Raw genomic sequence first — 16580 nt, 5'->3', positions numbered from 1 at the left:
TGAAAAATGGGTCAATGCAATCCAATTGTGATGAAACGGCATTCTCTTTTATGCAACCACTCCACCTTGATTTCTTCCTTATATATATACTTTGTTCCTATCTTTTGGAGTATATTATTTCAGCAAATGATTTTAAATTTCGGGGACGAAATTTTTTTAAGGTGGGTAGATTATGACAACCCGTCCCTAATTCTACGATTTTATAAACTTTCAAAATGTGAATTTATAAAAATGCCCTAGAGGCGAGGGTATTGACTTTTGTTGACCAATGTATGGTGAGACGTACGAAATATTCGTTTAGCGTATTTTTGAAGTACTTAATGATACGAACCCGTAGGCGCAAGTGGAATCAAAATTGGAGTTACGGTTAAAACTTTACGAAACTACAAATCCGAAAAGTACTTTTGTATGGATTACTATTTATTATTTTATATATTTCTCATAATTATTATATTATTATTTTAATATTAGTTGATAGAAAAATGAGGGAAAAAAGAAGAATAGACGGAGGAAAGAAATGAGAAATGAGAGGAATGAGGGGGCTGTTACCTAATCGGAGGAGAGAGAAGAGGATGTTGACCGAATTGGGAGAGGAGAGAAAGAAGGCTGGCGAATCAGAAACAGAGGAAATGAGGGTAAAGGAAGGAGAAAGAGGGCACAGGATTAGTGGACTGTTTCTCTTTTTTTACTCGACCCGGTTTTGCTCATTTTCTCCGACGATTTTCGTTGGTTTTTCCAGCGAACCATGTCACTCCACCACCTTCAACCTCTTCCACAACCTCCCTTCTACCATTTCCACCTAAAATCAGAAGAAATTTAGTTGAAGTTTGGTGAAAACCCCACCGTAGGTGCCGCGGGAAACCTTGCCCGAGATCCACCATTTGTGAAACAATTTCATTCAATTACCACCACCAAAATACTCCTCTTGAGGCCTACAACAAAGCCCAAACAATTGTAGGGGCGGCGGAGCACCAGAGGTGACGGATCGAAGCCACCCATTTCTAGGGTTTCCAACGAGTTCAAGGGAAATTGGAGCTTTTCCCGGCCAAATTGGACTTGGCCACAGGTATAAAACTTTCTCTACTCATTGAGATCTTTATTCTTGTAAAATTTGAGAATTTTTGGAAATAGTTAAATTTTTCTGCGAGTCGGGGCTGCGCGTGGGCCGAGACCTCACCAGACCTTCCTAGGCTAATTCGGATGCCCCAATTCCATATTTGACATTTGATTAACAAAATTCCATTGTTTGGGTATAATTTCGCTAAGGTCTGCCACTTGAACATTATAGCAATCGACGATCCGACCGTTGGATCGACACCAAACTTTAATACATTATAGTACGTAATATTTGAGGACCATAGAAACTTAAGGATTGGGAATCCAACATATGAATCCTCCTGAATTGGATTTGTAAGTTCGTAAAATAAAACGTTAACCTCCATTTAAATTGTGGTTGGCGGAGACTTGACTGTAGGATTGTGGTAAGATTTTTGTATGTTGTTTTAGAAGCATAATGTGGATCTTTGGAAGTTACAGATCGGAGATCCAAGTTGTGGATCTTCTAGATTGAGTTATGTAGGGTTGTGGACACTATCATCGACCTTTGACTGAAGGTTGACTTTTGGTCAATGGGTTTCAAATCATTCTAGAACGTCCTTGGGGATGTGTTTTAGGTAAGTTATGTGTTCTATCGATAAGAATTCTGAGACATGATTTGATATTTGTTCTAGGCAACGATCGTTCATGATGCCTCGATATTGTGCTAGGGAGTTGTAGCGCGGATTTCAGGTGAGTCGGTATTTTCCTTTTTATAGTTTCCATTTATGCATTTGAAAAAGAATTTCTTACGTACGCCTGGATTAGAGTAAAATACATATGCATTAGCAAAATGACGAAATTTATGAAATTATTCCGGATCCTACGGATGCCTTAATCCAAGTTACGGCTTTGATGAATTTAATATTGACTAGAAATTATGGAATATGCTACATCCTATGGGATGCAAAGGTATGCTTATAATCTTTGATGCCATAATTATATCTATGGCTATGAATGTTAGTATGTTGATTAGAACTATTGAATCACTATGGCTTGATTGTATTTATGTAGTTTGCTCATCATTGCTGCACCCCGGTGTTAGTGCTTGCCAAGAATCCTATCTTACTGTACTTTACTTATGCTCTGACATCACGTGTGAAATGAGTTCATTCCCAGTCACCACGCACTCTTATATTTAGGCACTTCTAGGTTTAAATTTATTCACATATTCCACCAAACTAGACTTTATGGCTTCGTCGCCTTCCAGGTGTCGGCCAACACAACCCGATTCGGTGTCCATGTGGACATTCTGGGTTATGGCGTGTCATTTATGCCTTTTCAAGATTTGATTAAAGTGTTTTGACCAATAGACACCTCACCATTTTCTGTTAAATTAAATTACATTTCATTATTGTATTTTCTTAAAATAAAATGTTAATTATTAATTTCTAAATGTTTTGTCTTAGGTTTTTTATGCGTTTTTTCCCCTTATTAGTGGGATATTACTTATTAGTTATTAACTCTATTATCTCTTTTTCCAATTATAATTTTTCGATCAAAATAATTTTTTTGTTCTACAATTTACAAACATTAAATATTATCTCTTTTTTCAAATAGTTCGTTTTATTGATTTTTTTTCCAAATGGTTGGTGATCCACATAAAAACACTGTAATTTTTCATATTTTTTTTGTCAAACTATTTTTCTTTGCTTTTATTTATTTTATTTTATTTTGTTGTACTTATAGTTGTTGACAAACTATTATTAGGTACAACATAATATGTGTATATTGACGTTAGGTATGTTTTAATTTGTAAAAAACATTGATTGGTATGTTTATTTGCGATTTTAGTACGTTTGATTTGGTACATATTGTTATGTACATTAATTTCTTTTTATTTTGGTACGTTTGATTTGGTACATATTGTTATGTACATTAATTTCTTTTTATTTTGGTACGTTCGATTTCATACACATTATTTATTGGTACGTTTATATTGTTGTTTGTCCTATTTTCTCTTATGTATTGATTAAAAATATGTACTTGTGTAAACCCTTCACAATTAATGAGAACTCCTCTATTGTTTGTACCATACTTGACCAATCTCGAAACTACTGAGCACCGGTCAACGTTATATCGTCAAGGACCTAGAAGAGTTTCCCTCCAACCAGGAGGCCAATCACAACGCGACATATGTCGACATCAGAAGCCAATCATAGCGCGACACGTGTCAACATCAGAAGCCAATCACAACACGACACGTGTCAATGTCATAATGAAACTAGAAACCCTCTTCTATAAATAGAGATCATTTTCTCACAATATTTCCTAATATCATTTGTACTAAATTATTCACTAGTACTCACTAAAGGAGAGCTTGAACCTATGTACTTGTGTAAACTCTTCACAATTAATGAGAACTCCTCTACTCCATGGACGTAGCCAATATGGGTGAACCACGTACATCTTATGTTTGCTTCCCTGTCCCTATCAATTTACATACTTATCCATACTAGTGACCGGAGCAATCTAGCGAAGGTCATAAACTTAACATTTTATGTTGTACCAAAGTCCTCACTAATTTTGTGCATCAACAAAGTCTGTCTATGAAAGGAAGATGACAGCTATCATTCGGGCATCCTTTGTTTAGGTCAGTGTAATCGACACACATTTTCCACAAGACCTTTTGGAGCATGATACTTTCTTTGGTCAGATTTTTCTTAACAAGGACCACATTTACTACCCATGTTGGGTAATTGACTTCGCGGATGAAACCTATGCCTTTGAGTTTTTCAACTTCTGCCTTCATTGTTTTGTATCGTTCAGCGTCATAAGATCTTCGCTTCTGTCTCACCAGCTTGGTCTTGGGGTCAATACTCAAGCGATGACATATGATATCGGGAGATATGCTTGGCATGTCCTCGTATGACCAGGCGAAGACCTCAGTGTTCTCTTGCAAAAAAGTTATCAATGCCAACCGAATAGGTGGCGACAAGGTGGTGCCAATCTTCACCATGCGATCTGGATAGTCTTTTGAGATAGAAACCTTATCTAACTCTTCAGCGGGTTGTGCTTGCTGGGTGAAAGAGTCGTCTCAAGGATCGTTGGGTTGATTGTTGCCACCGTGAAGATCCAAGTTGGCTTCGTTCGGGCTGGTCTTTATGACTTGGTCATGTATAGAAAGGGTTTCCTTAAGCGCAAGCAGGTTCTGTTGCTTGACCGAAGTGTTGTAACATGATCGTGCACTAAGTTGATCTCCTCTGATGTAACCATTGCCATAGGGGGTTGGAAATTTCATCAACAACATATGTGTGGATACCATGGCCTTGAGAACATTGATGCCTGTGCGTCCAAAGATGACATTGTATGCCGTTGGGCAATCAACCACCAGGAATTTAGTGGTAATGGTAGCTGTGTAAGGGCTAGTACCAATGGTGAAAGATAGGTGTATGCTCCCTAAAGGTTGCACGATATCACCGGAGAAGCTTATCAGAGGAGAAATCGAGCGATCGAGCAAGTGTTTAGCTACATTAAGTGCCCTGAAAGCTTCAGCAAACATGATATTGACCGAAGCCCCCGTGTCTACTAGGATTCGTCGTACTTCAAAGTTGGCTATGTGAGCCTCAACGATCAGTGGGTCATTGTGAGGGTAGATGATACCTCTTTATTCCTCAGGGTAGAAACATATTGGATCCTAGTTAGGCTTTTGATACTTGCCTCCCCTGATGTCTTCCATGTGAAACACTTGGTAACCAGGCCATAAAGCTCGTTTGTTATTTTTCATGGCCCTATTGGAAGATTCAGATATAGGTGTGCCGCAGCTTATGGAATATATCACATTCACTTGGTGTTGGTTACGGTTATCCTTTGAAGGGTGAAGGAGGAATCGATCAATTTTTCCTTCACGTGCCAAAGCTTCAATATGATCACGAAGGGTGATACACTTCTCGCCGTCATGGTCGTTAAGCTCGTGGTAGCAGCAAAACGTGCCCTTGTTCTTTGTGGGCTTATAACCCGACTACTTCGGCATTAGCTTCGGTATCATATGTAATATGCTGGGGTAAATGGCCACGCATGTGGCGTTCAAAGGCGTGTATGTCTCATACCTCGGGGTAGGGCCTATCTTGACACGTGTTTGGCCCACTATGTTGACTACCTGGGGGCAGGCATTATCGTGGTGATACCCTTGGTTATCGCGATAGTGTCCCTTACTCCTTTTACTAAAATGAGACTGGTGAGGATGGAAATTTTTCTTTTTACCTTGAGATTGATATGTCTGTTGACTTGGCGAAGTATTAAGTAAGGTAGGAGGAGGCACTGTTGCCGTTTGGAAGGTTGAGGTCTTCTCATTTGGGTGGGTCTGGCTTTCACTCCCCACTTGCTGATAGGGGATGGTTGTTGGGGGTTTCTCTTGGTATGTCCATGCCTCGGCAGAGGCATGGTTATAAGCTTACGCCATCACCTCAGAGTAAGTCGTCCAAGTATTGGCATTAATCATGTACTTAAAGAAACAGTCACGTAGGCCTGCCGTGAAGGCTTTGAGAGCAGTTTTTTCGTCTACCTCAGCACAATGAGAATGCTCATAGCTGAAACGACCAGCATACATACGTAATAACTCGTCTAGCTTCTGGTGAATAGTGTACAAGTCATCCGCATAGTGCAAGAGATCGGTTTGGAAAATGTGTTGAGAAACAAACAGTTTCCTCAATTCCTCAAATGAGTCGACCGTCTCAGGTGCAAGATGAAAATACCAGTTTAGAGCTCCGCCAAAGAGGGTGGAAGGGAAAACAAGACATCGTTCTTCGTCGGTGTGCATCCGGTATGCCATGGTGGACTCAAAGAGGTTAAGATGCTTAATTGGGTCATCCTTTCCAATATAGAGTTGCAAGCCAAGCTTCTGCATTGTCTTTGCGTGGAGGGAGGTGTCGAAGATCCTCCTTGTAAAAGGGTCAGGCCTAGTTTGTTTCCAATCAGGTATCTGATAGGAGCATATTTATACGACTAAATTAGCTTGTTCTCATGCATTTATGTTGTTATTTCTTAGTTAATTATGTATTTTAAGCTATTTTCGTGTGTTTGTAGGTCTATAGGCCTTATGAAGCAATAAGATGCATTTTGGTGCATTTTGGAGCAGTTTTTGGCTTGGAATGAATAGCATATGCATGGAACAAGGTGGATGGACGAAATTGAAGACTAAAGAGGCTAGGAATGTGTTAAAGAGAAAGAAGAATTAATGTAAAAAGGACAAAGAGCTCAGCCACAAAGGGGCGTCACTCCACCATTCACCTTTCCATCATTGTCGTGCACCACCATTGCACTCCCTTTGGATTCCTATGTCGTGCATCATCATCCATGTTCCCTCCATTGACTCATTTGTTGCATCATTCCACCACCATTTCCTTTCTCTACCATGTGCACAATCATTCATGTTCCCTAGCTGCAACACCACTCCATTTTACCCCCATGCTTTGCATCATCACTTCACTTTCACCTTTGAATCATTTCAAACACCACTCATTGCACTCAATTGCTACACCATTCCTTGTTCCCTCTATCATTTCAGATTTCATGCATCATTACATTGAATCATTGCACTCAATTGATACACCATTCCTTGTTCCCTCCATCATTTCAGATTCAGGCATCATTACATTGAATCATTGCACTCAATTGCTACACCATTCCTTATTCCCTCTATCATTTCAGATTTTATGCATCATTACATTGAAACATTGCACTCAATTGCTACATCATTCCTTGTTCCCTCCATCATTTCATATTTCATGCATCATTGCACTCAATTGCTACACCACTCCATGTTCCCCTCCATTGCCATGCATTTCCTCTATAAAAGGAAGTGTGTGTAACATAAATTTAGTTCATATTTTGTTAGATCATTCACTCCCATTTCAACACAACCTTCATCCAAAAACATCCATTCATCTTCACATCAATTCCTCCATAAAAACAAACCTTCAAACACTCACCAACACCTTGTGCCATAGCAAAGGAAGGGAAGGAAAGTGCTTGGACGTGCTTGTTGTCCAACTTGGATCGTTGGAGCCTTTAGGTGTTTTCTTTCTTTTGTTTCTAATGTTTAAATTCATTTCCTTTCATTTTGTTGTAAATATGAGCGGCTAAACCCCTCTTGGCTAGGGGTGATTTCAAAGCCATGATTATGTGTGCAATATAATTTGATAAATTCCAGTTATGAACTCTTGAATCGTGAATGAAATTGGCTTAACTATTTGATTGATAACTTATTTGTATTTATTAATTAAGGGTCGGCACTTAATTGGCATGCATAAATCCGTTGCTAGAATATAAGAAAGTTTCACATAATCGTTACAAACTTATATTCATAAGTAGTGGAGGTCACTTATAAACGATCGCGTTAAGTTCAATTCCTAGCATAAGTGACATGATGTCATAGTTGCAAGTGCTTTGTCAATGCTTATGATTTTCATTAAACATAATGATCTTTGATTGTATCTCTATTATGATGTCATGTAGGGAACGTTTGAAGAATGTTTTGGGTTGTCGAATGATGTCATCCAAGCCAATAAAACAAGGAAAATCTGAGAGTTAACTAGTGATGTCACGGTTAATTTGGAGCATTGTCATTCATAATTCAATGAAGTAGTAACTGGAAATCAAGTTATTTACATACATGTCATGTGTGGAGAAAAAGCCTCTAGCTATCCCATCCATCATCTTATTTCTCACATTCGTTTTACAATCTGTCTAGTTTTTCATACTTGTTTGTTTGTTTCAACTTCATCCAAATCAAAACCCCCCTTTTAGTTTCTTGTTTCAAAGTGTTTCAAATCTGTTTTAGTTTGTGTTTTTAAGTGTTTTGATTCAAGTAAAAATCAATTTTCATCCAAAGTCATTCATAGTGTCTAGTTTAAGTTTATTTGGTTGTTTTAAGCTGTTTTGATTATTTTAAGTTTGCTTTGAGTCTTGTGAGCCTTGTTAAGTGTTTTTAAGTTTAGTTTTATGTTTTTGAGTCAGTTTAGAGGTTATTAGCAAGCCCTCCTAATCCCCGGTCAAGAACGATCCCTACTTATACTTGTACTACAATTGTCAAAAGATGGTTAAATTTGTGTGTTAAGATAATTTTCGCATCAAGTTTTTGGCGCCGTTGCCGGGGATTAGCAACTTTGCTAATCCCTTGTTATTTCTTTTTGTTTATTTTCGTGTCTTTTGTTTTTAGTTACTGACTTTGTTTCTGTTTATGTTTTTTTTTTTTTTTTTACTTTTGATATTTGATTTAGTTTTGTTTCCTTGATTTCAGGTACTAGGGAAGTAAGACATGGATTTTGCTACCATTCAAGCTCAATTGGCGAAACTTACTTCTCAATTGTCACAATATGCCGAAAGGACCACAATGCAAAGTGTCCCTACATGTGGTGTGTCCTATGGGCAAGGATATCCAACTCAGCAATATTCTCAATTCGCTGCGAATGAAGATGCCTTGGGTTATCAAGGCCATAGTCAATCATGGGACAACATGTTTTCCAACGCTTACAATTCGGATTGGAGAGATTATTCATATTACATAGAACCTCAACAATTCCAACAAGATGGATATTGGCAGCAAGAAGAGAAGTTCCATTCAAGACCTATGCAGCAATCACAACCTCATATACAATATGCTCAATCAAACTCAGGTTCGTCAATAGATTATGATCGAATTTTTGATGAAATAAATTCTTTGGTGCATGGCTCACAAAATCAAACCAAGGAGGCTCAACAAGATGGATATTGGCAGCAATCTGATAAGTTTTACTTAACACCTATGTAGCCACCACAGCTTCCCCTACAACAATTCCAATCAAATTCAAGTATGTCCACAGATAGTGATCAAATTTTTCAATTACTAACCTCTTTGGTGCAGGGGCAGCAAAATCAAAATGAAACAATGCTCAATCAAGCTAAAGAGATGAGCGAATTGAAAAATCAACTTGAAGAGATTATGGAGTTCACGGCACAAATTCAAGAGCAAAGTGAACTCTCAAACTCAAATATTGAAAATTTGAAGGAAGATTTTGAAATCCATGATGCTATCATTTTGGGAAGTGCTATGGAGGTTGGAGGTGAACCCAAGACATCCAAACCAAGCCAAAACATGGATGAACAGCTGATGCTCGAAGAAGAGGAGAATAACAAGGCCACGGTAAGGGAAGAACCACCCTTGCCGCAGCCCCATATGCCCTCTATGCCATCCACTACAACCAAGGTAAGCCTAAATTCAATTCATCTTGACCCCATTTCACCAAATGTTGATGCACAAAATCAGTGAGGACTTTGGTACAACAGAAAGTGTCAAGTTTGTGACCTTCGCTAGATTGCTCTGGTCACTAGTGTGGATAAGTATGTAAATGGATAGAGACAGGGAAGCAAATACAAGATGTACGTGGTTCACCCAGATTGGCTACGTCCACGGAGTAGAAAAGTTTTCATTAATTATGAAAGGTTTACACAAGTACATAGGTTCAAGCTCTCATTTAATGAGTACTAGTGAATGATTTAGTATAAATGACATTAGGAAATATTGTGGGAGAATGATCTCCTTCTATAGAAGAGAGTTTCTAGCTTTGTTTTGACATTGACACGTGTTGTGTTGTGATTGGCTTCTGATGTTGACACGTGTCGCGCTATAATTGGCTTCTGATGTCAACATGTATCGCGCTGTGATTGGCCTCCTGGTTGGAGGGAAACTCTTTTGGATGCTTGATGGTATAACGTTGACCGATGCTTAGTAGTTTCAGAATTGGTCAAGTATGGTACAAACAAATCTAATATCACATCCATAATTGGATATCTTTTTATTAAGACTAAAAAGATAACTGGATGGAAACACTAAAAGTAATAACTGTAGTGTGTTCTATCATGAATGAAAAATATATCGCCCTATAGAAGCTTACAACAATGTTGTTTGAATGGAAAAGTTCATTTATGAACTCTTCATTTGGTTCCAACCAAAAAGTGTCACTAGTGCACCCCACTATGACACTAAAAGGGTGATAGTTCAACCCAAGGAATCAAGGTCTCATCAAGATCCAAACACATTTAGAGACTTAACCACATGATTAAGAATCCTATATAATGGTGATGTCATTAATCTCAAAGTTGCTTCTTTGGATAACATATAGATATGATAAATGTTCCTGATCATAGGATTGCCAATTGGGCATTGACTGTCTATTAAGATCAGCACATGCTTTGTCTTCTCTCTAGGAAAGTGACTGGTCGCAGTCATCAGTGTGACTGACACCAAGACAAATATGTAGCTGCTCAATAGAGAATGAATCCACTAAATGCAATCAACGAGAAGTTTTCATACTCATGTCACATGATAACTCATAGTTGGGATAATGCAATGTGACGACCTGTCCCCAGTTATCATGATTTTTATAATTTTAAAACATAAATTTACGAAAATTCCCTTCGAGGCAAAAACATTGACTTTTGTTAACCACATTGTCATGTCATGTAAGATCCATTTTCTTAGCAAGTGGAATTTGATTTTGAGTTACGATGAACGTTTTACGGAGCTACGAAGTCGAGGGGCAAAATAGTCATTCCATTATTCTAGATATTAGGGTTTAGATATTTTATTATTTATTTAATTTCTGTCATGTGGGCCCGACACCCCACTTCTCATTCTACTACGTGTCCCCTCTCGATAATCTTACTCTCTCCCTCTTCTTTCTCTCCCGTGACACTCATTCTCTCATTCTTTCCGAGCACCCTACCACCCACCCTTGCCATCCTCTCCGGCAAGCACCACAAACCACCAACCTTCTCTCTCTGTTCTCCCTTATCTCTCTTGGACTCTCTCGCATTTCTCGTTCTCTTTCTCCCTTTGCAAATGTAGAGGCCGAAACCACAACCATCAGTATAGTTTGTCGACGAATCTGGCGAGTTCCACCTTCTCCAATTAGGTAAGCCTAGGAGTCACTTTTCTTTGTCTTAATGTGATTGCGAGTTCGATTGCTTAGTGGTTGATTCGTTGTTAAGAAGGAATAACACGAAATCAGCTTGGGAAGAATTTTCCAATTTCCAGCTAGCCATCCGTGATCTATAAATGTGTTTTCGACCGTTTCTAGGCACTACTTGATCCATTATTGGTATGGGTCGAATCCTTACTTCCTTACCTTTAATTTGGTTTTTACTTAGTGAGTTTTAGTGTAGATTTGACCCCAAATCGGTGCTGGGGAATTTCCCGGCCAAAATCTCTAAATTTCGATTTTCTCTTTCATTAAGTTCGGTGACCTGCTAGCCCAATTGGGTTGACCCGACTTGTGGCCCAATTGAAAAACCAAGCCCAATCTAAATCAGGCCTAAACCCAGTGTAGTAACCTAACCCAAAACCATTAGCCCAATAACCCTAACTCGATCTAACCCAACTGAGCCAGGCCCAAGCCCAAATCCAAATCAGATCCAACCCGACCCAAGCCTAAAACCCAAATCCTATGGTCAGCATATGAGCCGCGCATGGACACACACATAGGGCTGTTCACGTGCTAACCTACGCGTGTGGGCCAACAGCCCTCCACGCGCTTCCATGCGCAGACCTATGCACCGACCATGGGATATAGGTTTTAGGCTTGGGTTGGGTTGGATCCGATTAGGATCTGGGCTTGGGCCTGGTTCAGTTGGGTTAGACCGGGTTAGGGTTATTGGGCCAATAGTTTTAGGCTGGGTTACTAAACTGGGCTTGGTCTAGATTTGGATTAGGCCACGGGTTGGGTCAACCTAATTAGGCTCACGGGTCACCAGACCCAACGAAGGAGAAAACCAAAATTTAGGGATTTTGGCCGAGAAACTTCCCTGGCTCCGATTTGGGGTCAAATTTACACTAAAACTCGCCAACAAAGTCGAGGAAGTAAGGATTCGAGCCATACCAATAATGGATCAAATAGTGGCCGAAAACGATCAGAAACGCATCTATAGCTCATGGATGGCTCACTGAAACCTGAGAAATTCTTCCCGAGCCAATTTCGTTATAATCATTCACAACAACGAATCAACCATTGAAAAATCGAACTCGCACATCACATTAAGACAAAGAAGACTGACTCCTAGGCTTACCTATTCATTAACAAACTGTAATGGTGGTGGTGGTCTCGCTCTCTGCATTTGCAAAGGGAAAAGGAGAATGAGAAAGGCGAGAGAGTCCAAGAAGGATGGGGGAGAACAGAAAGAGAAAAGGTTGGTGGTTTGTGGTGCTCACCGAAGAGGATGGCGAGGGTGGGTGGTGGGGTGCTTCAATAGAAAGAGAGAATAGTGAGAGGGAGGGAGTGTCACGGGAGAGAAAGGAAAGGGAGAAAGTTCCAGAAGATTAGGGAGATGGGACACGTGGCAAAAGGAGAAGTGGGGTGTGGGCGCCCAAGTGATAGAAATTAATAAAATAATAAAATATCTAGAATAGTGGAATGATTATTTTGCCCTTCAACTTCGTAGTTCCGTAAAACATTCATCGTAACTCCAAATCCAATTCCGCTTGCGCCCACACGCTTATAGCGATGAGTACTACAATGATATGCTAAGAAAATGGACCTTACGTGACACAACAAGGCGGTCAACAAAAGTCAACATTTTTTCCTCGAAGGGCATTTTCGTAAATTCATGTTTTAAAATTATAAAAACCATGATAATTGGGGACGGGTCGTTACAATCTACCCCCCTTAAGAAAATTTAGTCCCTGAAATTTGAAATAACTTGTTATAAGTAAAATACTCGAAAATAGGGAGAAAATATGCATATATATACAAGGAAGAAATCAAGTTAGAGCGGCTGCATAAAAGAAAATGCCATTCCATCACGATCGGAATGCAATGATTTCTCTTTCATGCCTCCAAGCTCATACCTTCTTCCTTCCTCAATAATATAGTATTGTATAATACTCGTATAAAACTATAAAGTTGAAAATACATATAATTATGTAATAACATAAGGTCAAAAATATATGTGTCTAATATGATAACGTCAAAAAATAATAATATATATATATATATATAAATGTACAATTCAAATACTTGTATTGAGTTTTAAATCAAAATTGAAAATAACTCACCTAAATTTTGAAATAGCAAAAATACATATATAAATAAAATAATGTAGTTTAAAAAATATTTGCACTGAAAATTAGAACCTAAAATGAAAATGAACCTTGCCCAAACATCAGTCATGTCACGTACTCTGAGAATTGGGGTGTCTTGAGTCGAGTCTAAACCATAGCTCATTAATAATTCTTGCCGTGGATAGGTCAACTTGCCCACTTGCTTAGCGAACCCAACAATTAAGCAATCAATACTATAGTCTGCAGCCTGTAATGCTGATAACTCATCATTGTCTCAGTAAGCAAATGAGAAGTTCCCGAAGGATCCACAATTACTATTTTGCTCCTCAGCGAGAAGGTGCATGAATCGTCCGATTTACGCCTCGATCGCGCTCCCGCACTACTCCTAAGCATACTAATCAGAGCTACTAGAAGTGCTTCGGCATCCACGTACACACAAACCATAATTACCGGAGTAAAATAGTCCAAAGATGCGTAGAGGCGAACACATGTCATAAAGCATTTCTTTCGTGACTCAACACTATCGTCGCTCTCCTAATCGAGGGGTACAAATTTTGAAATCTATAATATATGAACTATCACTAGGACCATATCATTTGAATAACAGTTGCCGTTTTAACCATTCACAGAAACCAGTCATATGATTATTGATAGGAGCATATTTATGCGACTTAGTTAGCTTGTTTTCTTGCATTTTCATAGTTAGTTTGTGTTTATTGTAGTGATTTAAGCTATTTTCATGTGTTTGTAGATCTAATTGGCAAAGTTGGCAAGAAAGTGCATTTTGCACTATTTTAGAGCACTTTTGGGCTGGATTGGATTGCATGCATGTGGAGCACAAGGAATGGATGTTTTCAAAGATCAAGTGAAGCTAGGAATGTGCTAAAGAGATGGAGAAATCAATTCAAGTCTTGGAAGATTAGTAATAAGCTGCAAGGGGACCTAAATCTCTTCTAGAAGACCTATCCCTTCTCTTATACATGCGCCGCACCCACCTTTCTAGAAGCCCTAGAAAGGTGGTGCCCCAAACCTTTCTAGAAATTCCAATTTCTGCCACAAAACATTTTCTTTCTAGAAGCCTAAAAGAGTGCCGCACCCCTTACTTCTAGAAACCCTAAAAATCTGCCTGAAACCCTAGTTATCTTCCCCCTTGGATTGGGCCAAGCCTTGTGCCGCAAACCCTAAGCCTTTTCCTCCAGAAATTCGGCCAAACCCTAGCCTATAAATATATGTTTTAAGCCAAATTTCAAATGACCACCACCCCATATAATTCTAAAACACAATCAGCCGCAACCCTTAGAGAAGAAGAGCTTTGTCGTGGCTTCCATTGGAGGAGGACTTGTGCCGCAAGCCACCTGCAACCATTGGAGTTATAAGAGTTCTTTCTTCCCTCGTTTTGTTTCCATTTTAATTTTCTGTTGCTTTTCAATTGTTATGAACATGTGGAACTAATTCCTTTTTAGTTAGAGGTGAATTTGAAGCCATGGACATATGTTTTATATGAATCGATTACTTTTAGTTATTATTTCGTAAAACATGAATGTGATTTGCTTATCTGTTTGATTGAGAACTTGTTCTTGTGTGTTGATTAATGATGCATACTTAGTTTGCATACATGAATTTGATGCTAAAATATGAGGGAGTTTCACCTAATAGTTACAAACTTATATTTACAAGTAGTGAAGGTTGCTAGTCACAATCGTGTTAAGTAGATTCTTGGCAGGAGTATCATGCAGTTCATAGTTACGAATGCCATGTCAATGCTTATAATTTTCATAGAACGTAATGATCTTTGATATGTATTTCTATCATGTTGTTCATATAGGGAACTTGATAAGAATAATTTGGTTGCGATGCGTTGTCCATTCAATTCAATGAACTTAGGAAAATCTGAAGGTTAATTAGTACATTCACAATTAATTTAGGCATTGTCATTCATGGTTTGAAGAAACAATACTGGAATTCAATTTATGTGCATATATTTCATGTGTGGAGAAAGACCCTCTAACTAGTTTTTCACCTTTGAATTCACCTTAATTTCATTTTAACTTACTTGGTTTGCTGCAATTTACTTATTTTTGTCAAATTCGTCCAAAAACCCCCTCAGTTCTTATTTGGTGTCTTAGTTTAGTTAATTTCGTTCAAATCTGTCCCCATTTAGTATTTTGAGTCAAGTTAGTTTAGAATTCATCCAAATCACTCTTTGGTAGTTGTTTTGAGTCTTTTTAACTTAGTTTTGCTGTTTTTAGTCAATTTGGTCAATTTTGAGTCATAAGAATCTAGTTTTCTATTTTTGAGTCTAGTTTAGTGTTTGAGAGTTTCATTTGTGTAGATTAGCAGCCCTTCTAATCCCCAGCCTAAAACGATCCCTACTTTCATATACTACAATCATAGGGTTTTAATTTGAGTGTTAGAATATTTCACATCAATTACCAAGCTCGGAACTTGCAGTTCTACCTTCACCAATTCTTTACTAAAAAATGGCTCAATCCTCAAAACTACTTAGAATTCTTCCTGGTAAGTCTGATAAGATGCTCCAAATGTCCCAGTTAGAATCGATATGAAACTGAGCACACATTTTAGCTAAGCCGATCCATCATGAATTCTTTACAGATTAAGCGAGAAATCATGTCGAGAAGGTTAAAAGAACACTTAAGAATTTGAGAGTCAAAACAAGTCCATTAAATCTAGAATACAAGATATATGGATTAAATATGCAACTCTACTACTTGAATGCATGTAAATACTTAGCTTGATTGGATAGCAATAACTTGAAATGATCGAATTTTAAAATATGGCTAACTTAATTTCCTGATGATCAAGAGTCAAGTCGCAAAAGAATCGAAAGTTCCGCATAAGGTGGAAATATAATTGCTTGAAGAATGTTCAGGTATCAATGTGTCCTTTTAATGAGGAAATTAGCAACCATGTTTGCACCATCGGGGTGGTATGCGATAGTGCAGTCGTAAACATTGATATACTCTATTAATCACTGCCACCAGAGAACTTAGCTCATTTCGAGTGCAAATATAACCAAGAAGTTTTGCGAGGTTAAACGATAGTCTAATGAAAATTGACGAATGAAAATGTAGGTTTTCAAAAATACACACAATTCGTTACAATGGTAGCTCTAAGATATTAAATCACCAATAGTGTAGATTCGCTCGATAGAATGCTGATTGGGTAATTGAAGAACTGACGATTTCAACTAAAAAGTTTGACGCCTAAGTGGTTCTCCTAGACAGTCTGTCTACTTCAGAAATGATATGAAGAGTAGTAGGGTAACTCGAGATTAACTAAGATATCATTTAGTACTAGGAGATGAAATTGAGATTATGTACAAAGCTGATGAGGACCAAAATATTAGAGAGTCTAAAAGATTCAAAAATGAAGAATTCAGCCAAATGGTTTAAGGTATAGGCCTCACGAAATGATGGATAGTACACCAAGT

The 16580-nt window shown here is 38.3% G+C and overlaps 1 protein-coding gene and 1 long non-coding RNA gene across 2 annotated transcripts; both read left to right on the top strand.

Moving 5' to 3' along the window:
* Positions 1 to 547: 547 nt before the first annotated feature.
* Positions 548 to 7240, top strand: LOC126598859 (uncharacterized). The gene is made up of 3 exons (XR_007614995.1): positions 548 to 1066; positions 1731 to 1788; positions 6121 to 7240. It is a non-coding gene; the product is annotated as an uncharacterized LOC126598859 (long non-coding RNA).
* Positions 7241 to 8944: 1704 nt separating this feature from the next.
* LOC126598858 (uncharacterized) lies at positions 8945 to 14609 on the top strand. The gene is made up of 2 exons (XM_050265220.1): positions 8945 to 9280; positions 13881 to 14609. The coding sequence occupies exons 1-2, from the start codon at positions 8963 to 8965 to the stop codon at positions 13884 to 13886; spliced, it is 324 nt and encodes a 107-aa protein (XP_050121177.1). The 5' UTR covers positions 8945 to 8962; the 3' UTR covers positions 13887 to 14609.
* The last annotated feature ends 1971 nt before the right edge of the window (positions 14610 to 16580 follow it).

This window comes from Malus sylvestris, chromosome 14 (genome assembly GCF_916048215.2).
Source record: "Malus sylvestris chromosome 14, drMalSylv7.2, whole genome shotgun sequence".
Lineage (NCBI taxonomy): Eukaryota > Viridiplantae > Streptophyta > Magnoliopsida > Rosales > Rosaceae > Malus > Malus sylvestris.
This window is presented reverse-complemented; position numbering and strand designations above follow the sequence as displayed.

Bases quoted from the DNA above. Each gene is read 5' to 3' on its own strand.
- LOC126598858 (XM_050265220.1), top strand. From the start codon at position 8,963: ATGCTCAATCAAGCTAAAGAGATGAGCGAATTGAAAAATCAACTTGAA.